The sequence below is a fragment of the Hyperoodon ampullatus genome (assembly GCF_949752795.1).
Source record: "Hyperoodon ampullatus genome assembly, chromosome: 11".
Lineage (NCBI taxonomy): Eukaryota > Metazoa > Chordata > Mammalia > Artiodactyla > Ziphiidae > Hyperoodon > Hyperoodon ampullatus.
The window spans coordinates 83,868,576-83,896,407 of record NC_136924.1 but is presented as its reverse complement, the minus strand read 5'-3'; the positions used below and the strand labels follow the sequence as shown (position 1 = coordinate 83,896,407).

Below are 27,832 nucleotides of genomic sequence, written 5' to 3'. Positions count from 1 at the left end.
TCAAGGCAAATCCCCCAAACCATGCTCTAGATTGCTATACCTCTCTACTGGTTATTCTCTTTCACATTTACATCATCCACTTGAACTTCTCTACTATCATTACCACCTCAACTTGTAAGTACTTAAGATTCTCCTCCTGAAACAAGCAAATAAAGTCTCTTAACTTTGTGTTGCCCTCTCGTTCCAATCCTGTTTCTTTACCTTCCAAGCCAAGCTTCTCGAAGATTCGTATCACACTCTCCCATTCCTTCCTCACTCTCCCATTCCTGCTACAGTCTTGTTTCCACTCCCCTTGTTCTTTCAAATGCCAAACCCAAGGGACACTCCAGTCCTGGCAGAAACAGCACTGACAATCCCTTTGTTACTGACACTCCTTCCTTCCGTGTTTCTCATCATAGCACTGGATCCTCCTCTCTGACTTCTCCATCTTCATATCCTTGCCTGGGATCTTAATTCATTTGCTCCTTAGATTTGGTCCAAGGTTTCCATCACCAGAAAATAATTTGTGCTTTGGAGTTGGATAAGCCTGAATGAAAATCCTAACATTGCTACTTACTAGCTATATAAATTGTACATATTGTTTTACCTTTCTAAATCTCACTGGTCTTATTGGTTAAATGGAATAACCTCACTAGATAAATGTGACATTGCAAAGATTAAATGAGTTAATATAGTCTCAGCGTAATAAATGGTCCATGAAAGTTATTCAGTAACTGTCAGTTTACAAAATGGCATACTGAAATAGGTAGAATTTGGGCATTGGATTCAGATGGATCCACGTTTCTGCTTCTTAGGAAGTGTGATATTTGCCACATTATAACACTTAATTTCACTGAGTTTCCATTTCTTTCAACTGTAAAATGAACATAAGGTTGATGGAAGAATTAAATGAAATAACACACGTGAAGGAGTAGATAACACTTGGTACACCTGAGGAGGCAGTAAAAAATGTTAATTCTTTTCTCTTTTTTCCTCTTTCGTTTTCCCTATATACTCATCCTCAGCTGTCTTGTTGCACGGCTTTGACCATTATGATAAAATCTGTGAGGGGATATCGTTTCTTGTTGGCACAGAGTTTCAGTGAAATGGGAGTCACCTATTAGAGTTCAAAGGACCCCAAATGATCACTTGCTACATTTTATTCTGCCTTCATTATATACTCAGGCGGCAAATACATCTTAGGATCAGAAGGAAGTGTTTAGGAGAGGTTGGGTGAGCTTCTTAGAGGGAAAATGGGAGGAAAAAGGCCAATATGGCTTCCAGTTAGTGCCTCAAATGAGATTTGGGAAATGCAGGTTAGGGATCATTCATGTAAGAAATGTATGAGAGTTTGTGACTGTGTTAAATTTACCACAATTTGATTTTTTTTTATACCTTGGTGTTTCTTCTTAACCAGAACCAACAAAATTCTCAAAATTAAAATGGTCCCTGTTATATATTTTCAGGGGCAGAAAAAGAGGGACAAACTGGAAAGTCCAATCTTAGAGGGGATAAAATCTAAAAAGAGTGAGTAAATGGCTGCTCCACAAGGGAAGAGCCTGTTAAAATGTAGAAGGAAAAACAGTAAACTACTTGGAATGGGTTGAATTGTGTCTCTCAAAAAGATATGTCTGTGCCCTAACCCCTGGTATCTGTGAATGTGTCCTTATTTGGAAACCAAGTCGTTGCAGATGTTTAAATTAAGGATCTTGAAATGAGATCACGCTGGATTTACAGTGGGCCTTAAATTCAATGATTCGTGTTCTTCTAAGAGAAAGGAGATTTGACACATAGACAGAGAGGAGAAGGCTACGTGAGCATGGAGGCAGACACTGGAGTTGTAAGCCAAGGAACACCAAGGATTGCCGGTAGCCTCTAGGAGCTGGGAGAGAGGAATGGAACAGATTCTCCCTCAGAGCCTCCAGAAGGAACTAACCCTGCTGACACTCTGACTCTGGATTTCTTTCTAGCTTCCAAATAGTAACAGAATAAATTTGCTTTAAGTGACCCAGTTTATAGTAATTTGTTGTGGCGGCCTTCCAAACCAACATATGGCAATTGGTCTTAAGGATGCTCCTAACACTCAAGGGGTGATCCGAAGGACTGTAGAATACCTACCGCTTGCCTCAAACCCTTTCTGATTTCCAGGTACACATATCAATCAAGCTTCTCTACTGGAATGTCCCATGCAGCATGGCTAGCACAGAATTCATCATCTTCCTACTGCCTCAATCTGTTCTTTCTACATTCCATATTCCCTTTCCAGTTGCCCATCCAGTCACTTGGGAGCCATCTAAGATACCTCCTTCACCCTATGTACAAAAGACAACCAAGCTCTGGAGTTATGCCTCCTCCTCAGCTCTGAGATGTGCTTTTTCTCGATCCCCATTGGCCTCTGCTTTCGCTAAAGCCACCTCGTATTTCACTTGGGCTAATGCCTTCACCTCTTAACTCGTTTCCCTATCTTTAAGCTTACATCCCTTGAATATATCTCCTACTCTTCTTCCAGGTAAAGCATTCCGAAATATTCCAAAAAAGGGAATCTGAATCACGTCACTTTACCTGATTAAAAACCCATCTCTTACTACCCTAGTGCTTAAAGGAGCATTTCATAAGTTGATGATCTGTATATTCTGTGAAAAAATAATTCCATGTTCAAAAAAGTGTGGGAAACACTAAATTAAAGTTAAAAAGGTTTCTTCATTGCATGTATTCTCAAAATCTTGAATATGTTAATGTGCACTGTGAATCTTCCAGAGATAACAACAGTATGTAGCGTTTCCCAAATATCCTGGAACAAGAAATTCTTTAATGTTCCCCCCAAAACATCATTCTGGGATAAATTCCAAACACTTTAAAATGGCCTAAAAGTCTCATGATATCAACCCTGCTTATCCTTCCTGCATCATTTCCTGCTGGTCTCTCAAGACCTCTGTGCTTAAGCTGCACAGAACTATTTCCTGTTCCAGGGACAGTCCCTCCTCCTCCTCACCCCTCCTCTGTCTCCCAAGCTTTTCTCTTATAGTGAAATAGTGGCTTTCTGGTGTGTTTGGGAATTTACTCAAGTGTCACCCCTTCTGTAAGGGCCTTCCTGACATGCCCTAGACATGCTCCTTGGCAACCTTCGTACTTCCCATCTCCATGCTCCTGTAAAACCCTGGAGATGCTTTTACTGTCACATTGTCTTTTGTTTTCCTAAATTTATCTTTCACGCCAATCTACGAGTTATTTGAGGGCATTTTTTTTTCTTTCAGTCTTTTATTCCTTTGGCCCGTGGTAAGGTCTGTTGAAGGAATAAATGCATATTTCTAAGTTGAAAGTAGCTACCTTTATAATTCCAAGTTCACTGATTATCTATGTCATCATATCAATGGAAGCCTGAACCATATGACACAGATTTCTTAAAATTCATGGATTTAAAGGATGCTATCAGGGTAGTACAAATTCTTATTTACTTCATTTAATTATTTTATGTAGGACTTTTCAGCTGTAGTAAAAGTAAGGGCACATGAGGTTCAAGTAATTTTCAACAAATAATAATTTTTTCTTCTATTTTTTGAGGTCACTTAATCATCATCAAATTTTTGGCACCCTGATATGTAGCCATTTCTTCATCTGTGAAAATTCTTGAGAATTAGATAATAAATGTGAAAGCAATTTGTAAACTGTAAAGTGCTAGGCAAATATTAATTGTCAGCTGTTAAATAATATCCCTAACTTCCTGATAATCCAATGGCTTTCTGTGAAATGGTTACAATATTGTTCAATAACCCACTCATAGAACTTTTTTCTCATTTAAAAAATGTAAATTAATGAAATTTTAAGGTAAAATCCTCCTTCACATCATCATATTTTAAATTAGCAAGTTGTAGAAATAACATATCACATTACTGGACTTGAAAATATTTCCCTTAATTTTACTGAATCAATGTGTGTCTCCTCCATTTGCTCAGTGAAGTTTTAATTTTTATGTACTAATGGCTCTGAGGAATGAACAGTAAGAACAGTATGTTCCAGTATCTTCCAAAGACATGACAGAACAAAGACTAGGTATCTAAAGCCTCAGTCCAAGACTTTCATCCGCTTATCCTCCAGACTTAGCAAAACGTATGGCACAGAGAAGATATTCAATACTCATTTATGGGATGAATGAGGGAAAGGATAAATAGATGACTGAGAAGAACACCTAAGGCAGAGAGGCTGCCAATAGGCAACAACTAAAAAGCAAGCAAGCAACCCAGAGACTATGACTGTAAGTCCTCAACCTCCACTGGCTGTGAGTTTGAGCAAGTTACTAGGTGGTCATGTACATTTGTTTTCTTAAAATTAAAATAGCGGTAATAACCACAGGACTGTCTACATTGGGACAGGGACTTAGAATCCCTGGGTAAGCACTTAACTTCTTTTGTTTTTTTTCTTTTTGCTCTTGGGATTATTCTTAATTGGAAAAATAGCACACAATTATACATGGATTTTCTTTCCATAAGAAAATACATATTTAAAAAAATATTTTGTTAGGGCTTTCCTGGTGGTGCAGTGGTTGAGAGTCCACCTGCTGATGCAGGGGACACGGGTTCGTGCCCCTGTCTGGAAAGATCCCACATGCCGCGGAGCGGCTGGGCCCGTGAGCCATGGCCGCTGAGCCTGTGCGTCCGGAGCCTGTGCTCCGCAATGGGAGTGGTCATAAGAGTGAGAGGCCCACGTACCACAAAAAAAAAAAAAAAAAATTTGTTAAGTACAAGCCCTGGGTATTACACAACTGCTGACTCAATTTCAGTCTGTTCTGGGTTGGGAACCAGAAAGAAGATTCATAGGACACAAGATATACCCAGTTCACTTAAATTCAAAGCACACAAACCAAGTATCAATAGTATAGCATTAAGCTAAACAGCAATGGCATCAGGAGTTCTTGAGACATCTCAGGTGCAGATGCTAGGCCCTCGGCCTCGGGAGGAATATTCCATTGCAAGAGATGAAACTGAAGTGCGCGGGGATCACTTCAATTTAGGAATGAAGCCCCTCTCATCCCTCACCTAACTTCGATACTATTCCAAATAACTCTTCTTGGAGAACAAAGGACTTAGCTTCTTTAGGCCTCAGTTCCTTACCTGGAAAATAACAATTTCTGACTAGATGACAGGGATATTTGCTCTGTCTAGTTAAAGGTCTACAATTCTAAAATAAGCTGCAGTGAAAAAATAGACTAAAAATGCTTTGATAAAAGTTTAGAGTGTTACACATATGCACAGCATAGGTTGAAAAGGCCAATAAGGGAAAGATAACATCTGGTCAAAAGATTCTAAAATTCTAAAATTACCCATCATTCTTCTGGAGCTGCCTATCATTTGCATACCATACAAAAGCATTCTTATAGAATACACTGTAATATTGCTCACCAACCTCAAAAACTTACTTTCTTTATTTGTAGCTAATCGATATATAGCAAAGAGCCGCATGTCATTAACAATAACTTAAGTTATCTTTTGGTTCACGGTTTTCCATGGATTATTAATGGTATAACACATTAATTCTTCTTTCAGGGGTGACCTTTACAACACCATTAATGCTCACAGCTTTTATCCAACTACATTATTACTCATTACAGTTTCAGCTTTCAACATCTGCATTTGTTGAAAAGAGAAAAGTAAATTGTAGTGGCATCAAATCCTTGGAAAATATGAGGGATGTGTATGTGGTGGAGGGACATTTCAGGGAAAAAAAATAAGAGAAGTTTTAGTAGTGGAAAAAGTCAGATGATAAATGTCATTAAATACATTCTTGTCTTTCTAAAATATTTTGTCATATTTAATCCTTGGAATGCTGAAGTAAAAAATCCTCACATGACAAAAAATGCAAATATATTAGTTATTCCCTTAGTTAAATATTCCAGTTCTGGGGATATTACAAAAGTAGCTCATATACCAACACTGTGATATTTATGAGCTTTCATGTCTATTATGCAAGTGAATCATTCTTGCCAAATAAAATATCTTTTTCTTTTACATGCTTCGGACATGAAAGCAAATCTTATCTTCGTGTCCATTTAGGATGTTGAGCAGAGTAACAGAGAGATCATAACAGAATAGTGCACAACGATAAAAAGAACACATATGCCCCAAACCATTTTCAAACTTCTCAAAACCTCAGTTTTCACTGTTTCTTTTCTCACCGCTGCCCCACTGGCCCAGACTGACTTCCTCTTTGCAAATAATCTGGAATTCAACGTTGTAGAGATAGAAGCATTTGAAATACACTCCTTCTGTTCATCCCACAATTTCGCTGTAACTTTACCTCTTTTTTCCTCATTTCCTTCAATCAGAGAAAAGAAGGGGCATTTCTTCTTTCCAAAGGTAATCCTCTCTCATTTCTTTTTGCTCTGTCATCACCCATGCACTCTTTCATATCTACAGATCTCTCCAACTCACCTTTGTTTATATATATATACATATGATTTCCTATTCTAAAACCTGCCTCTACTCAGCCTTCTCAAAATACGATCCCTTCTCAACCCCAAGGTTACAAGAAGACTGATCCATATATCAGCTGCACTTTCTGTCCTCATGTTCTTCAAATCTTTATAACTGAAGTTCTGCTAAACCATTCTACAAAATCTCTCTGTTACAGTCTACATGGCCACAACCTCCAGCTAAATCCTAAGGCATTTCTTCTTCGTGTTCTTTAACTTCTCTACGGAATATGACACCATTGAAGAACCCCTCCTTTTTCAAACTTTCATTTGTCCTAGGCAAACGGGTCATTGCCTTATCTTCATTCTTATTCTAAGATCCTCACTTGTTCTTCATCAGCTTTCCCCCTAAAAAAAGCGTGGTGCTTTAAAAATATGTTCAAAGATACTTTGATATTCCTTCCTTCAGAGTTGGAGCCTAATTCCTCTTTCTTTGAGTTGGGCTGGACTTAGTGATTCTCTTATAATGAAAAGAATAAAGTAGAGCTGACTGTGTGTGACTTTGGAGACCAGATCATAAAAGGCAGCATGGCTTTCTCTCTGCTCTCCCTCCTGGACCACTCACTCTGGAGAAAGTAAGCTGTCATGCTAGGAGCAGCTCTATGGAAAGACCCACGTAGCGAAGAACTGAGGTCTACAGCCAACAGCCATGCGAGTAAGTCATCTTGGAAAGGGATTGTCTATCTCCAGTAAAGTCCTAGGCCCTGGCTTCCATCTTGACTGGAACTGTAAGAGAGACCCTAAGCCAGGACCACCCAGCTAAGCTGCTTCCAGATCCTGACCCTTATAAGCTATGAGATAATAAATGTTGGCTGTTTTAAGCTGGTGAGATTTAAGTTAGTTACACAGTAAGAGATAACTAATACAGCAGGTAATACCTGTGATTCTTTACCCCACTTCATTTCCTATCATATACTTCTTATATTCTTATTTGCTCTGATGGCTTCCAGAACCTCATTATGGAATAATTTCCATGTCTAAAATTCTAGGACCTCTTTCACATATCAGATTTGCATTAACAATGTCCTCCTGAACTTCTCTATCTAAATGGCTTCTTAAGTTTCAAATTCAACACATACTGGATTTTTATGTTTACGTTTTCCCCCAAACCTGCTTCCACCTGGTTTTCTCTTTCACCGTTCAGGGAGGCACTATTCTATTTTATAAATTCAAAATCCCAGACTCTTCTTTCTCCAGCTTGAACCTCACCCGGTACATTCCACTGTGGATAAGTTACATCAATTCTTCTTTAATGGTACCTCTTCAATCTATTCTCTCCTTTGTTTTATCATTGTTTATTTCTATTTCGTGTAACTTACTCTTGTCCTACGCTAAAACAATGACTTCCCTGATTCCAGTCCCTTTCTGCTGTCAATACTCTTCTTAAAGTTCTAATCAGATTGGTGTCTGGAGAAAAAGTCAAAAATTTCTTAGGATAGCATCAAATCAGATTCCATCTACCTCTTTCAGTTTTAACTCTGATCACTTTCCACTATACTCATTCTACATGTTAGCCAAATCATTTTACTCTGGGTTCTATTTTACAGCCTAAAATGCCTAGGGATGCATCTCTTCTTAAAGGCTCCATTTGAATTAGCCTATCCTTCAACCTTCCCAAATAGAATCTAATACTCCCCTCTTCTTGACTCTAGCATTGTTATCTGTGCTCTGGAATAGCACTCACAATAGCTGATTTGTACTATTAAGATACATGACTTCCCCCCAACTAAACCCAGCTGGGGTTTGTGCTAGCTGGTCTGTGCTAGCTTCCTCATAAAACTGTATGAAAATAATAAGCATCAATAAATGTGGGTTGAAGTAAGCATTGGGTTGGCCAAAAAGTTCTTTCGGGTTTGCTGTAAGATGTTATGAAGATCCCAAATGAACTTTTTGGCCAACCCAACATTTACAGTCTAATTTATGTGTTACTAAACTAAAACTATTGGAATTTCTTAAAAGTTGGCTTATAGAAGCATTTTCTAGTCTCTACTAAAATGACAATTATGGAGAAGCAAAGAGACCTACTTTTTATAATACTTTGGTGTGTACAAGTTAAGTTTCAAGCAACTTGGAACTGAGAAAAAATTGACGTCCTGATGGTTGACTGCTGATCCAGGCAGAATGTATTTCATCATTATGTATAATTTGTACACATCACACAAAATGGAAATAAATTTAAATGACTGAAAAGGCAAGTCACCTAACAACAAAAGTCTGGAACCATCGCTCTCTGTGATTAGTCAGGCCTCTTTTTCATAAACTTAAGAACATCAATTATATCAACAAACGTTAACCAGTTCCATTAGATTCTCAGGGGACATTGTAACTTGGATTTCAGTTATAAATTTCAATTGCATGTTAAAACAGACCTATGAGGTTCATCATATTGAAACTCTCCTATGAAACTACAGCCATGCAGAGGGTATGCGTGATTTGCCATTAAAAGATGCTTTCATTCAATTGCCATAAACAGAAAATCAGCAAGAACAAAAGAAACAGAACTTACCTATTGTGCTAACTCTGGCTGAAGGACTAGCTAATGATGCTGGGACAGAGGCTTTGAGGGGGCCTGCCCCACTGTTTATTCTCAGAGCTGGCATATGGGGAGAGGTGGGTGATGTGGGTGATTTGCCATCAGAGGTCTTGGGTTTAGCTGATAGGTTCAGTGGCTGTGCCACTTCATCCTGCAATGATCATTAGAACATGAGCTGTGATAAGGAAAGTCTGATTAAAAATGCCTAGAAAAACACAGGTATACTGCCGGTCATTTCCCATCAAATACTCTACCAGTGATCTTAACATTCAGTCTGAACATTACAGTGTTTGGTTAGCTGTCAACAACGGCACTTTCAACTACATATCATAAAAAACCTTTGGTATAAGAGAAAGTACATGTGCACTCAACTATCCAGAAAGCATATAACTCATGACACCTGTAAGAAATATTCTTAAAGAAGATATTATTTGTACTATTCATTTTTATTGAGAGACAATGCATAATTCGCATGAAACTGTGATGTAGATTATTTTTTTTTCAATCTCCAAAGAATAGGTGTTGAGTCTCAAGCATCTTTGGACCCTGGTGCTTAGAGTACCCAGAACATCCCATCATGGAGGGGCTAAATGGTGTGTACCTCTGATTAGAACTGTTCTACAAATTAAATACAAAAAAGAAGAAAACTTTTTAACTTTCTTAGAAAATAATCTTTTCTCCTAGGTTTCACAGAAACACTTTAGGCTTTGATCTAAAAATGAACATAAACATAATTAGCATTATATTAATATATACTATTTATTTATATGCAACACTGTTCTAAACACTTAACATTATATTTTTAAAAATCCAGATTTGTTTTCCAAATTTTCCTTACAGTGCACTACATGGTAGTATGAAGAGCTGCATGTGGTCAGCTCAGCATGTATGGCAACTTCCAATTGTTCTAGGTCAAGTTTACATAGTTTACATTCTATTTTATACCTTTCTACATTAGCTCTTATGTAAGTTCATATTTAAAATTTATGGATACAATTATCACTAAAATGTCTATCACAATATATGAGATCAGATAATCTTAACATTATATTACTTTCCTTTCATTGCAAAGAGAGTTATTCTTTTTTTGTGCTCTAAAATTGGAATATTGTGTCATTTGTACTTTATTGTTTACCTTATATCCAATTTTACATAGGTATTATTGGAGAACAAAAATTTAGTATCCACTTAGGTTCATCTTCATGAGTTAAGAACATAAAATATCTATCAGTAATAGCAGGATTACTTGTTGAAAGTGGAACAATTTAGAATCAAATGGTGTGATGTGGTGACATGGGAACATATTAATTAATATGTATAAAATTTGATATATATATTTACCCCAAAGCATTGAAATAAGTCACTTTACAAAAGTGGTTAAAATGGTATATAATATGATATTTCAAATTTATATTTTTAAAAGTGATTTATTGTTATTTGATTCCATGGTTAGCTTCACTTAGGAAACATATGAACAGGCTAGGGAAAATTACACATGAACATTTTTTTTCAATTCCATTTTCTGTCTCAGAGAAAATAACAATTATTTGAAAGCCCATGAGATAATTCAAATGGCAATCCGGGATCATGTTAGATGTATAATAAATTATTGACCATGATATCAAATTTATATGAATTCACAGAATCCTGGAAGGAAGTAAAATAATTCCATGACTGGCTCAATATACAATTTTGAACTAAGCATTTTAAAAACTACAGGGCAAAAATCACTTCCAGATCTTTCAACATTTAGTTGAGCTAGTCAGCCACAATCCTTATATATGATGGCAGATCCCCAGGAATATTGTCTTTTTTTCCTATACTCCAGTATGGATGAGAACTTCTCAAAATGTGATCCTTGAACTGGTACCATCAGCACCACCTGGGAATTTGTTAGAAAAGCAAATTCTCAATCTTAGCAACTTTGGAGGTAGGTTCCAGCAACCTGTGTTTTAACAAGCATTCCCAGGTGATTCTGATGCATACTAACATTTCAGAGACACTGCCTTATATAGTATAAAGGGAGATTATTAAAAATTTTATTTAATAGGCTTCAAAACCCTTTAAAAATCTTCCTTAATATAAGGAGGTAACATTAAATATATGTAATGTTATCTCAATCTTTAAAATCTTATCAGAACATATCATATGCTAATAACAATAAATGAAAAGGTATATGCATAATAAACAAAATGCTACTGAGATTCAGTGGGCCAATAAGGATTAGAATTCAGATTTTCTCCCCCTTATTCAGCCTAAATATCCTGTCATATCGGAGCTTTATCAACTATTTACTATGCAACTGTAAATATTCTAGGCACTTTTTCCCTTATGAAAGTTGTACCTGCTTAGTCCTTTCTATATGAAACTACAGGCTTTTGTCATGATAGCCTGAAAACTTCTTTTGACAGCATCACAACTCTTAGAAAAGTTTTGAGGGGATACTTGGAGAAATTACAGGTCGCTGTCTCACTTGACTGTGCAGAAAGAAAGGAACATATTCCCAGAGTTGCAACAGAGATTTATGAGTACAGAGGAAATCGAGTGTGAGTGTGTGTACTGGGGGAGAGGTGGTGTCCATGAAGATGATGCAGACGTGGGTGCTGATGGGGTGAAATGTCATACACTTAGCTTTAAGCATTAAGAACTATTACATGCACATACTAAAAAATGACTACTGAAAGCACTGATTAGAGCAAGAGACCCACTGGAAATCTTAATATTCTCCTGTATTCGAGGCAGCACAGAAGTCTGAAAGCCAAAAAGTGCAAAGCCCCAAGGACATAATAGAGATTGACAGTTCCAAAGTTGATAGAAATGTCATTCAAAATTGCCCTTTCATTCTCTTTCATTGTGTGACCAGGCTAATAGTATATTAATAAAACCCACATGCTTGATCCTTATACTGGTAACTATATAAATAATTTTGACCCATTATATGATATTATTTCACATTTGCTTCTTTTCATAATTTACTACTGAGCTACTATACCAGTAGTATCTTATTATTTAGGAGAAATGTGAAAGCTTAGCATGATTAACCAGTATTCTTAACAAATAAAACAAACATTGGTGGTGCAGTGGTTGAGAGTCCGCCTGCTGATGCAGGGGACATGGGTTCGTGCCCCGGTCCGGGAAGATCCCACATGCCATGGAGAGGCTGGGCCCATGAGCCATGGCTGCTGAGCCTGCGCGTCCGGAGCCTGTGCTCCGCAACGGGAGAGGCCACAACAGTGAGAGGCCCGCGTACCGCAAAAAAAAAAAAAAAAAAAAAAAAAAAAAAAAAATATATATATATATATATATATATATATACTTTACATATAAAAGAATGTAAGTAATTTTCAAGGTCAGGAAAGCAGTGGGAAAGATAGCATTTCTATCAAGTACACTGTCAGGCAGTGAGGAAAGCGATTCCCTTTGAATTACTTGTCCACTTGTTGAATGATGTTGTCAGTTGAAACTTTTGGAAATAGCATATTTCATACTTATTTAATTTATACAGAAAGTAATAGTTAAGAAGAATCCTATGTAGCTGTTGAGTAGCTCTAAACTTGTATATGATAATTATAAGGCAAGCATTTAAACTTAAGTAAATGTGTAAGCTAGGTTAAGCAAGTTTTAACTAGTTGAAGGCTATATTCTACATAGTTATGGAATCACTATAAATATTTCAAATCATTTCTTTAATCTTTAATACTGTGAAGTAATGAATAACCTCAGAAAGGAAACTAATGCTCAGAAAGGTCTAATGAAACCCAGGTTTTTCGACTCAACATACAATACTCTTTTCATTTACATGATGAATTTAAACTTAAAGAGATGTTGATGAAATATAATTTCTGGAATTCAGCCCTAACCATATAATTCTATCACATAATAAACCACATAAAGGTCAGTACACATGCAATAAAATGAACTAATACACACATTTGGTACCGTATACATTAGTTTGAAAGTTAAAGCACAAATTGTTAACTTGTTTTGGTGATTTTTTAAATGCTCCTCTATTCTCTACACCATATAGCATCGAAAATTTCCTTCAGTAATGCTAAAGACTTATTAGACCATTCTTTGAGAAAAATACCAAAGGTTCAGTACAATATGGCAGAAAATATAACAATTCACACAATAATGTGCGAGAATACTATTTTGTACATCCAAATATGTCCAAAAGTTTTAGGAACCAATTCATGATTATACATTCCCCTAATAAGGAATTATCTAATCTTAGTTAGATAAATATAAAATCGTTAACAAGAATGCAAAACGAGGACAATCCAAAAATCATATAGTTCAGCCATGTTCCACTTATTTAGCTACTATGACTTGTCTCAAAGCAAACATTTCACTTAACATCAGCTTGTGGTCACAGTACTAGAAATATTGTGGCAGTTCTAATGAATTTGTATCCCAATCCCACACACATATAAATTATAAATGAGATAAAGAAAAGAATTTGACACAAATATATTGCCTTAGATGCACTGAAGAAATACCAGTTGTGATCATGAATGCAGGGGTGATTCCACAAAAACTTAACAAACACTGTAAAATAATTATATAAAGTTAAAATATATTTCATTCACATGGTTTTAAAATCATAAGTTTATGCTAGGAAAAACATGTTATTCTATTATAACTGTATCATATCCATAATTTTATAATGTGCAGAGACCAAATTAGTTAGGAAATCAAACATAATTTATCAAAGAAAAACCATTCTCCAGAATCCTGGAGGGTTATTTCTCTCTCCCCACTCCTTAGCCTTCATTCATGTTTTTGCTAAGGAATTTTAATAGAGAACAGGGATACCAGTAAAGAAGTCTACTTCTTTCTTCCTATTTGCACTCTTGTCCTACACAACATAGAGCTATACCCACATGCAGGATTCTGGACCACAAGATGTACCATTAAGGGTGTGCAAATGATTATATCTTTCAGAATAAAACTTTCATCTTTATTTACTTCTTTATTCATTCTCATTATCTAATTGATGATCCAGTTCATGCCATATCACACTTGTCCCCAAATTCTACCTCCTTAAATATTTACCTAAAGTAGTTACTGAAAATCAAACATTAATTTGGCAGTTAACAAATTTATAGCACTCTGATGACAAAGAACAAGAACATATACATTTATTCAATCATCCATCCATTCATTTGTTATTTATTGAATGGAATTTCAACCATTTAATAATGGCTATTATATGTTGGGCATTAGAAAAATGCAAATCACTTGACATCTAGGCATGTGGCTTTGAGACTTTAGTGTTGTGTGGCCAGTAATAAAGGAACAAAGAGGTGCATTTACTTTTTATTCAAGCCCTAGGTATAGAGGTATGTGGAACTGTGTCTTATTTTAGCTGAACGCTTGAAGGACAGTTTGTCTATGCACTTAACACGTTGTTTCATTTATAAATATGCTTTGATTCTTTAATAGCCATGCAATGACTTAATAAAAAATATATATATAATTTCAGGCTACTTCCTGTGAACAATTTGGAAACTGTCCCCATACATATCATAAATACTCATGTGAAGTAAGTAGCAATACTAACACATGGGAGAAGTAAAAGCATTCATGAAACCTGCTGCAAAATTAATCACAATACTGCTATTATCCTATCTGATGAAATAATCCTATTAAATTAAGTAGGGAAGCTACATGACAGGCTGAATTGCACAATGTGCACTGAGGCCGCACCTCTCTTCCCTAGCTTGTGTTCACATTCATCTTTTTCTTCTTCTGTACCTATTGTTCACTGTAAGAGCCCTCTTTCACCTTTCCCACCCAAATAAGGCTTTTTTCCCCCTACGGTTTAGTAGAAAAAAACAGTAAACAGTAGAGAGAAAAACAAAACAAATATCATGAGATCTCCAAAAAGACTGGTGTATCCTTGATTTTTCCTTCATGAAGAATTTAGATGAGAAAAGGTTTACATTTATGTGCAAGACTCAATTAAAGTAATATAAGATAAAACAAAGTGTAACAATCTTAAAATTATTTTCTTAGCTCCTGAAGAATTAGGAATCCTACTCAGGTGGCCACCCCAACTCTATACTTAGTAGCTTCCCGTCACCGGAAAATCAAGTTTATCATCTAAGAGAGCATGTAGTCCCGAAGTCCTTTTCATGAACACACCCTTACTTTTGGACTTCCAGATTGCAAGATGCCTTGTTAACCAGGTAGAGAGAACTCCAGGAATTCTCTGATAGGTATGCTTTTGCTGTGTTAAAGTTACCATTAGACTTGATTGCCATTTAAATTCAAGTCTTAAGTTATTTAGCTGACGGTAATATGGTCTAGCTTCTCATTTGCCTTCCTCATTTTGCCATTTTACACTTTTGCTTAATGTACACCTGCTTCTTTTAAAAGTGTATGTTAGCAGTGCAGTTGGGGAACACTTGCTTCAATGTGGTAATTACACATCGCTTTTACATTTATCCTGTTGGCCCTTAATTAATTGAAAGGTGTTCAAATCATATTCATCATTTAATTTGTTGTTTAAAATGCCCCCTGTTCTTTCCCTGTTAATACCTTGATAGATAACTTTCCTTGTTTTCTGACTTCATTGATTTAAAGCCTCAAAACTGTAAATTATACCCACAAACACACCCATACATATATTTGAAAACAAGGAGAGGAAAGATTGTGGCTTCTGCAATATCAGTAATATTTCACATTCATTTTTTAATGAAAGAATTTCTTTGAAATTTCTAAACCAAATAATGTCATTCTTTCTACACACAAAGTTCTTCTGTGATAGCCGGCTTCCACGATGCCCCCCCCTCAATAATTACTGCCTCCTGGTATTCCCCTGTGTATTCCCCTCCCACAGTGAATAGGACTGATCTACATAACCAACAGGATACTGCAGAAGTGACAGTTTGACTCCTGATGCTAGGTCATAAAAGACATTGCAGCTTCTACTTTCCTCTTTCTTGAATCACTTGCTCTGGGGTGGCAGGGTTCCTCAACTTCGGCACTATTGATTTTTGGCTGAATAACTCTTTGTTGTGAGTGTGCATTGCAGAATGTTTAGCAGTATCCCTGGCCTCAACCAGTAGATGCTTGTAGCACTCCTGTCCAAGTTGCAGCAATTGAAATTATAGCCAGACACTGCCAAATGTTTCCTGAGGGACAAAATCACCCTCAGGCGTAAGTCAGTTGCCATGTTGTGAGGACACTCAAACAACCAATGGAGAGATCCACCTGGCAAGGAACTGAGGCCTCCTGCCAATAACCAGTACTTCTAGTGAGGCATGTGAGTAAGCCACTTTGCAAGTGGATATACTAGCACCAGTCAAGATTTCAAATGACTGCAACCCCAGTGAGTATACCAGTACCAGACAAGCTTTCAAATGACTAACCTCAGTTGACAACTTGATTGCAACCACATGAGACTCTTAGCCAGATCCACCCAAGTAATCTACTCTCAAATTCATGACCCACAGAAACTGTGTGAGATAGTGTTTGTTGTCTAAAGTCACTAAATTTGGGGATATTTTGTGAGGCAGCAATACTGAATCCATCCTCTAAAAGAGAAGACTGTAGCCAATATATGTTAAGTTCTTACATGATTCCAAAGTATTTTTTTACCAAGACCTCATTTTGACTCCTGGAAAAATACTTGTTTCTCATTCTTCAACCATAATATGTGAAAACATTTCATGAATCTTCCTCAGTTTTATTTATTTTGAGAGCTAGCTGTCATTCTTTTCTCCTTTTTCTTTCCTTCTCTTTTAATATTTCTTCTCCCTTCTCTTGAACATTTCTAACTTAGCTTTTGAGACTTTAATTTTAGATAAACTCTCTATCTAACTGCTACTTTTTATTTTCAAAACGTTCTAAAAATAAACTGTAGAAATATAGTTTCTGTACATTTACTTAGGAGAGTGTCATATGGGAAGATCTTTAGCTCACAATACCAAATGAAAACCCACTCACAGAAATTTTGCAGAGTAAATCTTCTGAACTATTTGAAAAGGAGAAGAACAGGAGGAATACAAGTGTCAACAATAATATTTGATGAGAACAGTGATAACACGAAACAGTATAAAATGTATGGTGTTTCAGATTCACCTTTGTTTAACCTCTGGTCCCTGGACGGCTTCAAATTCCTAATAATAATCGTTATTTTGTCCTATGGTATTCATTACATCTGGATGATTGCTATTATCTTTTAAAATGATTTACAGTTCTTCTACCAAGAGGCTAAAAGAAAGCACAGAGCAGTAAGAGTTGATGTTAATAATCATACCAGTTCCTTTTATTAAACTCTAACTGTAAATCTCCAAAAGCTTTTAAAAAATGCTTTTAGAGAAATTAGAGTTGGTCATTCCGTGTACAAGAAGAATTAAATGTTTTCTTGCCACCACCTGATCAGCCCTTAAACTAATAATTAGAAAGCATTTGTCACTGTTACTTCTCTGTTAGCTCCACTTGAACATATGTGAAAAAAAACCCCAAGAACTCCAAAGTTATCAGATGTTGGAATGGATTCACATGCAAAAAAGCAGAAGTCCTCAGAGCAATACAGATTCACAACATGAAATTTAAGGAAGTAGAAGCCACACTGATCACATTCTACTACCACCTCTGTGGTGGGGATGGTACTTCTACCTGTACCTGAATGTACAGAACCAACCTCTCTACCTCAATCTACAAAAGGAATTAATATCAAAAGAACAGCAGAACAATATAAACAACACCAATACAAATGAGTGTAGACTCTTTGTCCCACTGGGGTCACATAAAGCAGAGGTAGATATATCACATGGAGGCCTATTATTCAGGGGGAGGAAACACTCATAAAACTGTGAACAAAATGAGTTGATCTTGCAACAAAACAAAATAGAATACTTGGAATACTGAGAGGGCTAAAGAAAATTCCTTAAAAAATATCTGGGGTTTCAATCTTTTAGGGATTGAAATTTTTCGAGATCCTGGGAAAAGTTTGGTCTGGTTATAAGCAGATAGATCATCTTTATTTACTTATTAAAAAAATTTTTTTCAACATCTTTATTGGAGTATAATTGTTCTACAATGGTGCATTAGCTTCTGCTGTATAATGAAGTGAATCAGCCATATGTATACACATATCCCCATATCCCCTCCCTCTTGCATCTCCCTCCCACCCTCCCTATCCCACCCCTCTAGGTGGTCACAAAGCACCGAGCTGATCTCCCTGTGTTATGCGGCTGCTTCCAACCATTCATTCTACATTTGGTAGTGTATATATGTCCATGCCACTCTCTCACCTCGTCCCACCCCACCCCTTCCCCTCCCCATAGATCATCTTTAAATAGCCAACCCAGGAGAAAAAAGGAGAAGGCACAGTCATACATAAGTCATTTAATACTAAATCTAACTAATTAAATCCAAGTCCTCATTTCCAATTCCTCCACATGCACGTATAGGTTCTAATGGGCACAAATCCCCAACTGTCTAGTGACCCCGCTCTGACTGACTGTTTCATGTTTAATACAGTTATGACAGTTAACCACTGAATTGATGTATTTTTGGGAGACTTGAGAAAGGGCCAAATCGTCTAAGGTACAGAACTCTGGGGAAGGATGGACATGCACACGTGTGTCTGTGCATATGAGTATGTGTGTGTGTGTGTGATGGATTTGACAGTGAATGAAACATAAAGCAAGAAGGTTAGGGAAGACTAAGGCAGCACCCTATTATTAGTGACTATAACAATCATCCCACTGTATTTCATTTTACTGCATTAGTTGTTTTCCTGAATTGTTGATGGCAAAATAATCAGATTTTAAATAGATTAAGAAGACTTTACTCTTTAAAGGGATCTTTACGGATTAGCTGAGTACTCCTGCTCTTTACAGTACAACTTTCTTGAGGGTAGGCATTAGTATATTAATTGTCTTTTATTACCCACATACACTTTGAATAGAAAAAATACTAAATATTAACTAATATATAATTACATGGACAGTTAAGTTTAATCACTGACTAACTCTTGATAAATTCTGTTTCTTTCTCTTTTTTTTTCAGAAAGTATTTTAAAAATTCTTACATCTACATACAATGCAAATGTCATTTTGACTAGTGAATAACAAAATAGGAGCATATGCACCACCATAAGGTATCCCTCCATATTTGAATCTCTTCAAATGAATTCCCACCACTTGAATTTCAGAGTTCTTCCCAGTCTTCAGAACTGTGTTCCCTTTTCTTTTTGCCCTTAGGGTTGAAGCCTTGACATCTCTGGGACTCACTGATTTCTACTCAGAGATGTCACCTAACAGAGCCATTGTTAGGAACTTCTTAGTGACAGGCTTCATATTAATTTTTTTTTAATTTTATGTACATATGTATGTCTATGTTGGGTCTTCGTTGCTTCACAGGGGCACAACTCTTTGTTGCGGTGCACGGGCTTCTCACTGCGGTGGCTTCTCTTGTGGTGGAGCACAGGCTCTAGGCACATGGGCTTCAGTAGTTGCGGTGTGCAGGCTCAGTAGTTCTGGCTCGCGGGCTCTGGAGCACAGGCTCAGTAGTTGCGGCGAACGGGTTTAGTTGCTCCGCGGCATGTGGTATCTTCCCGGACCAAGGCTCAAACCCGTGTCCCCTGCATTGGCAGGCGGATTCTTAACCACTGTGCCACCAGGGAAGCCCCTTCCTATTAATTTGACCTGAAACTTTACTAGGTCAGTACGTCCAAACTACAACTCTTTTCCACTCCATTCATTGCAGAGAACAAGCGGCAGTCATTGAAAACAAAGGATTAAAAGTCCAAAGATAAGTAAAAATAAAACGTAAAGGCAAAACTCATTTCTCTCACTCCCACTTATCTTAACCCAGAGCAATTTTCACCCGTCAGATTAAGAGCAGTATTAGTGATCTTCCTGTCTGAATATAGATTTAGAAGAGTTGTCCTATTTGCCCTGGTCTTATTTTTTTTTCTCATGTGATAGATTTATTCTTTAATTTGTTCCATAAGCATCTTTTTAGAAATTATTCCCAACTGTGCTAGTCATGGGGGAGAAGGAATTTATATTCCAGTTGGTGAAGCAATATATAGACACTAAACGACACAACAGTTTAAGGCTATGGAAGCTGCTAGAAAATTGTAATACAGTTAGTTAACTCTTGAACAACTTGGTGGTTTGAGGCAGTGACTCCCTTGCACAGTCAAAAATCTGAGTATAACTTTTGACTCCCCCAAAACATAACTACTAACAGCCTACTGTTGACTGGAAGCCTTACAGATAACATAAACAATTGATTAACACATATTTTGTATGTGATATGTATATCTACATATATTTGTATGAATTCATGACATACCTAACTTTTTCTTAATTTCTTCAATATTTCTAGGCTATGCAGTTTGTCTGCAAGTTTTTTCAAATTGTCACAAATCTCCAAAAAACTTTCCAATATATTTGTTGAAAAAAACCTTTGCATAAGTGGACCCATGCAGTTCAAACCCACGTTGTTTAAAGGCCAACTACATTTAAAGAAATATGACTGTGATTAATCTAAAAGAGTGTCGTGAAAAAAATTCTTCTGAAAAAAACCTGTATTTTATTTAGTCTAGATTATTTAGACCAAACTTTGTCACAAATGTGGTTGATTCACTAGTCTAGGACTGGGATTTGGGTTTTGGATCTTAGATGTTTAATTTAAATGCAATTTCCAGAACTTTTTCAAAAGGTTATAATTTCCTTATTCTGTTGATCCTGAAACCTCTTTTTCTGAAGAGTTTGAAAACACAGAAAGGTGTCAGGGGCATGAGCTCTTAGAACATTTAGTCCTATAAAATTTGCTACTTGGGATTAGATGATTATTACCAGAAATAAAGATTATTTTCCCTTCCCTGAGATATTCATCAAAAGCAATTACTTTCTAATTGTGACTGACAAAGTATTTTTTTCCTTTTTCCTTTTCTCCTAATTAACCTATTAGAGAGTGAATAAAACAAAAGGCATGGTATATGCCTAACTGAATACAAAAATTATGCAATTTTTACCTGGGAACTTCTCCCCACTCTAAAAGAAATGCTGATTTTATAAAGCAATTTTGTCATCAAGAGAGCTAGTTTCGGGACTTCCCTGGTGGCTCAGTGGTTAAGAATCCACTTGCCAATGCAGGGGACACAGGTTTGAGCCCTGGTCCAGGAAGATCCCACATGCCATGGAGCAACTAAGCCTGTGCACCACAACTACTGAGCCTGCGCTCTAGAGCCCATGAGCCACAACTACTGAACACTGTGCACCTAGAGCCTGTGCTCCACAACAAGAGAAGAAGCCACCGCAATGAGAAGCCCGTGCACCGCAACGAAGAGTAGCCCCGGCTCGCCGCAACTAGAGAAAGCCTGCATGCAGCAACGAAGACCCAATGCAGCCAGAAATAAATATATAAATAAATAAATTTATATAAAAAAAGAGAGCTAGTTTCCAAAGAAGAAATAAATGCTAATAATTCTGTACACTATTGTTACATAAATATTTGGGGAGAGTCAATTAAATATCATAAAATATATAAAAGTACATTTAGTAAGCTTAGTAATCCATATACTATTTAAAATAATTTGAATACTTTTATATCTGTTCATTTTTAATGCTGATTTTCTAATACTATTCAATTTACTTCCTGACATCTAAATTTTACAAGTTACAAAAGCATCCTCATATATTTTGTCTTACTTTAAGTCTCACAGCAAGAGTGTGAGATATTATCAATCTCACTTCACAGATAAAGAAACTGAAGTTAGAGATATTCAAAGATTTGCCAATAGTCATAACTTTATTAAGCTTCGAACTCAAACCCAAGTCACTGGGCCATAAGTCTAGGCAACTTTTCAGAGCTGTCTCTTTCTCATCTAAATGCCAACAGGGAAAAAATTGTTAAGCAATAATTTCTTTGAAAAATCAGACTAATAACTGAAATCTGGCAGTTTCTTCTTAATTCTGAAGAGATTTTTATACCTCATTCTGATAGGGACCATTAAGAGCTCAATCTGGGTAATATTAATCGGGGCCCTTGCAAAAAATTTATCATATCAAATCATGAAATATTTTAACAAAATAGCTACAAGTAAATTCCAAATGTATTCATGTATCTAAATTATACATCAAAAGAGTACATATTTCAAGTAAATGCCATAAACATCCTCAACACTATTATTTAAGTGGACTTATTTTATTTCAACATAAAACATATGTCCATTTATATATATCCAAATGCTGCCCAGTCATTTAGAGAGGAACTAATATTACAAGAAATGAAGGAGAGGATGGAAAAGACCTTTAGCCCACCTAATGGCCTGACCAACGGCTATGAATGCATCCCAGGTTTATTTCAAATGAGTTGTGTCAAAGGTTACCCACAGGCCATTTTATAGTGATTTATAGCTGATGTCTTCAAATATCCTTTTATTTTAATGATAATCTCGATAGAGTCATTGAGGCATTCTTTGTCTTCATGGCAGTGACCAGGAGGGAACTGACGTCTTTAAAAAATTCTAAGGGGTGAGGATTATTTATATAGAATGGCAGTTAAGGCCAGTTTTTATGTTGTACCCTGGAGACAAAATAATTTTTTCTTAACATATTGAAGATGCTTAGCTTGATTATGTATTCTGCCTATCATTGTTATAATATTAAATTGAAGTTATAGTCCAAAGAAAATTCAATAAAGATGAAAAGGCTTAGAATTGAGCATCAGGTAAGAGTCTGATTTTAACTATAATGATCTCAAATTTGTATTAAGGCTCTCACAGCAGAATGATTCTTAAGTGTCTGTATTGAGTTAAGCATGTCGTGAAGCATGAGGAATTGCAAGATTGATTTATCAGATATTCATTTAAGAAATAGTCAATTAAAATAATGCGTAGTGAAACTCACCTGTAATGCCTCATGTTTAATTTTTCCCAACCCATAACATTAAAAGAATACTACATTCCACAGTCTGGATGGCATAAAAGATTTTATATAGCAATTGTAATGATATCATTACATAAGAGTTTTGATTATATCTTTTAAACTGAACTAAGGAGAAAGAATGAGTGCATTTACCTTAGATTCGACTTTATTTTGAATGTTGCTTTGGGTCATTAGATTGCCAAATAAAATGAATCTGCATTCTTGATTACTGTAGTAAAGAATGGAATATATATATGTTTATATATATAATATCAATAATGTTTATATATAAGCAAATGTATGTATAGGTGAAATATTTCTCTGCCATACTTGAGCAGATTGATTGGCCTAAAAGAGAAGCAGAGAAAGATAATCTTACAAAAGTAAGAGAGAAAAATTTTTTTAAACTTCCCTCCTAAGACTTTACTTGAACTGTCAGTTAAACAATATAACAAAAGTAGCTTATATTAGTATAAGCCTATGCCTTTCATTTCTGTGCACTCTTTTTTTTCTTTTTTTTTTTTTTTTTTGCGGTACATGGGCCTCTCACTGCTGTGGCCTCTCCCATTGAGGAGCACAGGCTCCGGACACACAGGCTCAGCGGCCATGGCTCACAGGCCCAGCCGCTCTGCGGCATGTGGGATCTTCCCGGACTGGGGCACAAACCCGTGTCCCTGCATCAGCAGGTGGACTCTCAACCACTGTGCCACCAGGGAAGCCCTCTGCACACTCTTAATCTGTCAACATACATAAGGGAGGCCATTCACTTGAAGATGTACTCATAGTAAACAAACTCATGAGGCTAATGTATAAGTCAGAATGTCAATTAATTAATTTAGACCTGACCAAAATATTGCTGAATTTTTTAAGGTATTCTTCTTTTAAGTTCAAGATACCTCAAAATGCAAATTTCACTATCAGAATTAGGGCCAAAGAAGTAGTACGTATAGTTGGCCCTCCGTATCCCTGGGTTCCACATCCACGGACTCAACCAACTGCAGCTGATAGAGAGGGCCAACTGTACTACACCATTTTACATAGGGGGCTCGAACATCCGTGGATTTTGGTATCCAAGGGGGTCCTGGAGCTAATCCCCTGTGGATACCAAGGGACGACTGTACTTCACTCAGACCATAGTAAGGACTGGTAAATTATGTACGCTTCATTACATACGATGTCTCTCAACTGATCAGAACACTCATATTTCCTAAATCCAGTGCATCTCACCTAGACTGACAGGATAAACACCGACAAACCTTACTTTTAGGTTCCATAACCTTTCTGTGCATATGGTCTTTCTACATAGTACAACAGCACTGTTTTACTTTTCTTAGGTACAACTGTATTCCGCTCACGCTGCATTGACATTATCCTCAACCCAGGATCTTTGATGCTTCCATGTAAGGGGTCCCAAACTCAGTCATATTTTTGAACATAGTATCTTGGCTTACTTCCACAGATGGCTTGATTATTTGTTTGTCTGTTTATTCTTCTAACAGAACTAGAGCAATGATTATATGTCAAGCATTACACCGGATGCTAAGGATGAATAAGATATTCTCCCTACCGTCAAGGGACTCAGAGTCATACAAGGGAAGGCAAGTGCAGTTATACAGGTGCTGTGATGCTATACAAGGAGTACGTGTCTATGTAGTGCGGTCACATATGATGGAATAGCCAATCCCACATAGAAGTGACAGTGGAGATAGATCTTATGAGTTGGTGCCAGGCAAGAGGGAAAAGTGGAATGAAGAGGGCAAAAGCATTCCAGAGAGGCAGACTGGCACAAACATAGGCAAAAAGAGGTGAGATAACATGATACATGAGGAAGTGATTCCATTTGGAGCACAAATTGCTGAGATTGGGAGAAAAGTAGAATAACTTAGGCTAGTGAGGTAAGTGGGGCTAGATTAGAGAATGCCAAGGGAAGATGGTTAGATTTCCTCTTTTAGACATTTTTATCTTTACATTTTCATTCTTCTTAAGTTCACTCCCAAAGTTCTAGAGATGCATTACTGTAAACCTTATTTATTTCTTTAAAATTCAGATGAACTCCCACACTCTACTCTTTCATTCCTACACGTCTTTGCACAGGTTGTCTCATTTTCCTTCAAAAACCATGTGAATGGCACATCTTCTGGAAGCCTTTCCTTATCTTCCTATTTCTCCCCACGTTGTCTTGAGAACTTTTTTCCTTTTCACCATATTATTCTTTGATTATTACTTAGCCCACAGTATTTTAATTGGTAGTTTATTTGCTGCCTTCCCCATTACACTGTACAGTGTTAATTATTGTTCTCTTTTATTCTACCAGTGTCCAGTATGTTATAGGTGCTAAAAAGGTGTTTATTGAACAAACCTCAGTATCTTCTAAAAGTGACTCTAAGAAGCTTCATCTATGAATAACATAGTCATTACATGATATTTTAAAAATTATATAAACCAGTGAACAAACATATAGCATTGTTTCAAGCAAAATATCAAGTCTATTGATATATCTCTTTCTGAAGGAAGACATTCTTATTTCTATTTTCCCACTAGATGATATCTCATTTAGGATAAATCATATTTTATTAACTGTGCATTCTAAGTGGATCTTGTTTTTAAAAATAGAATTCATTTCAAAATACATTTTGAAAGAATATTTTTTAAAACTTTTAAAAATATTTCTTTTGTCTCATTAAATTCCTTAATGTTTTATTTAAGATGCCCAGAATTCTAGAACATAACTTGGTTACACTAAAGGCCCAAAAGTTCACCTAACAATAGCTAAGAATATATGACTGAAATAATAACAAAAAAATATACAGACACATGATCTTAGATAATGTTGTATTAATATATTTAATTGCAAAAATAGACATATAGTGAAGACTATATCACAGATAGTGATAACTAAGGTTTCAATTCATATTAAGATTGAGTAGTATAATATAAACATTTAATCTAGTAAACATTTATCGACTGCATATTATGGGGCAGCCACTTAAAATTCAATGGGTAAAGAAAGTGTTTGTAATATGATTAATCTTATGGAATTGATCTTTCCTTCATTTAGTTTGTTGCAAGTCCATAAATTATGGTCCCAGATACAACAGATCAGAATTCCAGCTCACTACAACTCTGTGTATGCTAATAGAAAAAGACAAGCAAAACCAAATCAAACAAAAACTACCCAGAGGTTTCTCTTAAAATTGGATCAGAACCATCATTTTTTAGATAAATGACAGCACTATCTGCATAAAAACAGGCGCTAAAAATTCCATCACTTGACCCAAAATTTTTGTCTTGCCCTGTATTTATATAGGGTTGACCTGAATATTGAGCTCCCGCAGACTTAAAATGAAACTTTGATCCTCAAAAGAGTTACACGGAGAAGTATAGAAAACAAAAATCTGTACCTATTTAAGGACATTCCTACTGCTGTCATAATGCTTTTGTACATACTTCACAACAGCATTTTTTCCTTATGTTATTTTAAGTACTACTGGAAATACCACAAGAGAAAATTTTTTGCAGTACTTCATCCTTTCTATTTTTGGTCTCAATTTCTTTTTCTCCTATTATGAAATATCTACACTGCCAAAAGTCATCAAAATTGCACAACAAACCATAATAGCTCAAATTATATAATAAACTAGAAAAAATAAGATTCTTTGGTTATTGAAAGGCCCAATTTAAATGAAAGTCTCATATGGAATCTCAGTACTGATAACTGGTCTTGCAAAGAAATCTAACAGAGCTTTAATAAAAAATATTTTGTGGTTTTATGAAAATGTAAGGTTTTTAGTCTTCTCTGGTATTGGCAAACAATTTGGGGGAATATACTTTTTTTCTATATAAGTATACTTTTTTTTCCTTTCATATTATTTTGGTAATGTAAAACCTGTAAAGTAAGAATTCTGGTCTTCATTTTTCTCTAAATTTAGAGATCTCATCCTTATTCTTTTGAAAAACCAAAATCATAAAGGATGAATGGTTGGGTTCTGTAAAAGTCATCCTGTGGAATCAGCTAGTCCATAGTTGGAAGTATGAGTGCTAAAAGTTGTGGGATATTGCAATTGTAAGTCCTGCAGCTCACAAAGGGAGGGGGGTAGAATTCTAAGAAGCATCTAATTATATTATCTACAAGGAGGTCCAGGACTAGGAAAGGGGTACATTCTTCCCTTGAGAACCTGAGGACACCTAAGTACGTGATTCAGGTTAAGGAAAATTGCTAGCTTTTCATATTTAGACACTTGCATTTTTAGACATGCTGCTTTCCAAGCAGCACTCTGTTAAACAAGTTCTTAGCTATATTCAATATTCTGAGCCATTAAGAATGTACTTTTCAAATTTAATATTTATGATTAAAATTTTTGTGAGCAAAATTCTGATTTCAGTATAGAAAAAATTTCAAATCTATTTTCAAGTAAAATAAGAGAATTCTAAGATTGTTCCCTATTTCAAAAAAAAAAAAGAGCTGTTCTATATTTTGAATCCTATTGTGTACCCCCCTGTTCTCCAACTTGAAGATACGTGAGATAAGGAATGTATGCTTGCAAGTTCCTCTGATCATATTAAGTAGACTCTAGACCAGCAGTCCCCAACCTTTTTGGCAACAGGGACTGGTCTCATGGAAGACAATTTTTCCACGGACAGGGGTTGGGGGGATGGTTCAGGCGGTAACGCGAGCGATGGGGAGCGGCAGATGAAGCTTCACTAGCTCGCCCGCAGCTCACCTCCTGCTGTGCGGCCCGGTTCCTAACAGGCTGCAGATTGATACCAGTCCGCAGCCCGGGGTTTGGGGATCCCTGCTCTAGACAATAATTCACAGTCAATGTGAATTAAACCACTCACTGTGCATATGATGAAGGCATTTTTTCCCCACATTTAATACTAATCAAGTAACACATTTTCTTTTCTGGTCTTTGTTCAAAAAACTATAATTAAGAATGACTGCTTTCTTTAGTTGAT

General features: G+C 36.3%; 1 protein-coding gene across 8 annotated transcripts in view; it reads right to left on the bottom strand.

The window, feature by feature from the left end:
- The window catches only part of SOX5 (SRY-box transcription factor 5), a gene marked incomplete at both ends in the record, with an annotated part of 680,357 nt that overhangs the window by 31,047 nt on the left and 621,478 nt on the right, over positions 1-27,832 (bottom strand). For 7 of the 8 annotated variants that reach the window (XM_079714354.1, XM_079714355.1, XM_079714348.1 and 4 more), the window contains one exon: positions 8,952-9,129. The exons of the other annotated variant lie outside the window; for it this stretch is intronic. In XM_079714354.1, the coding sequence (XP_079570480.1) occupies positions 8,952-9,129 (178 nt within the window). The remainder of the gene's footprint in view (positions 1-8,951; positions 9,130-27,832) is intronic. 8 annotated transcript variants of the gene reach the window in all.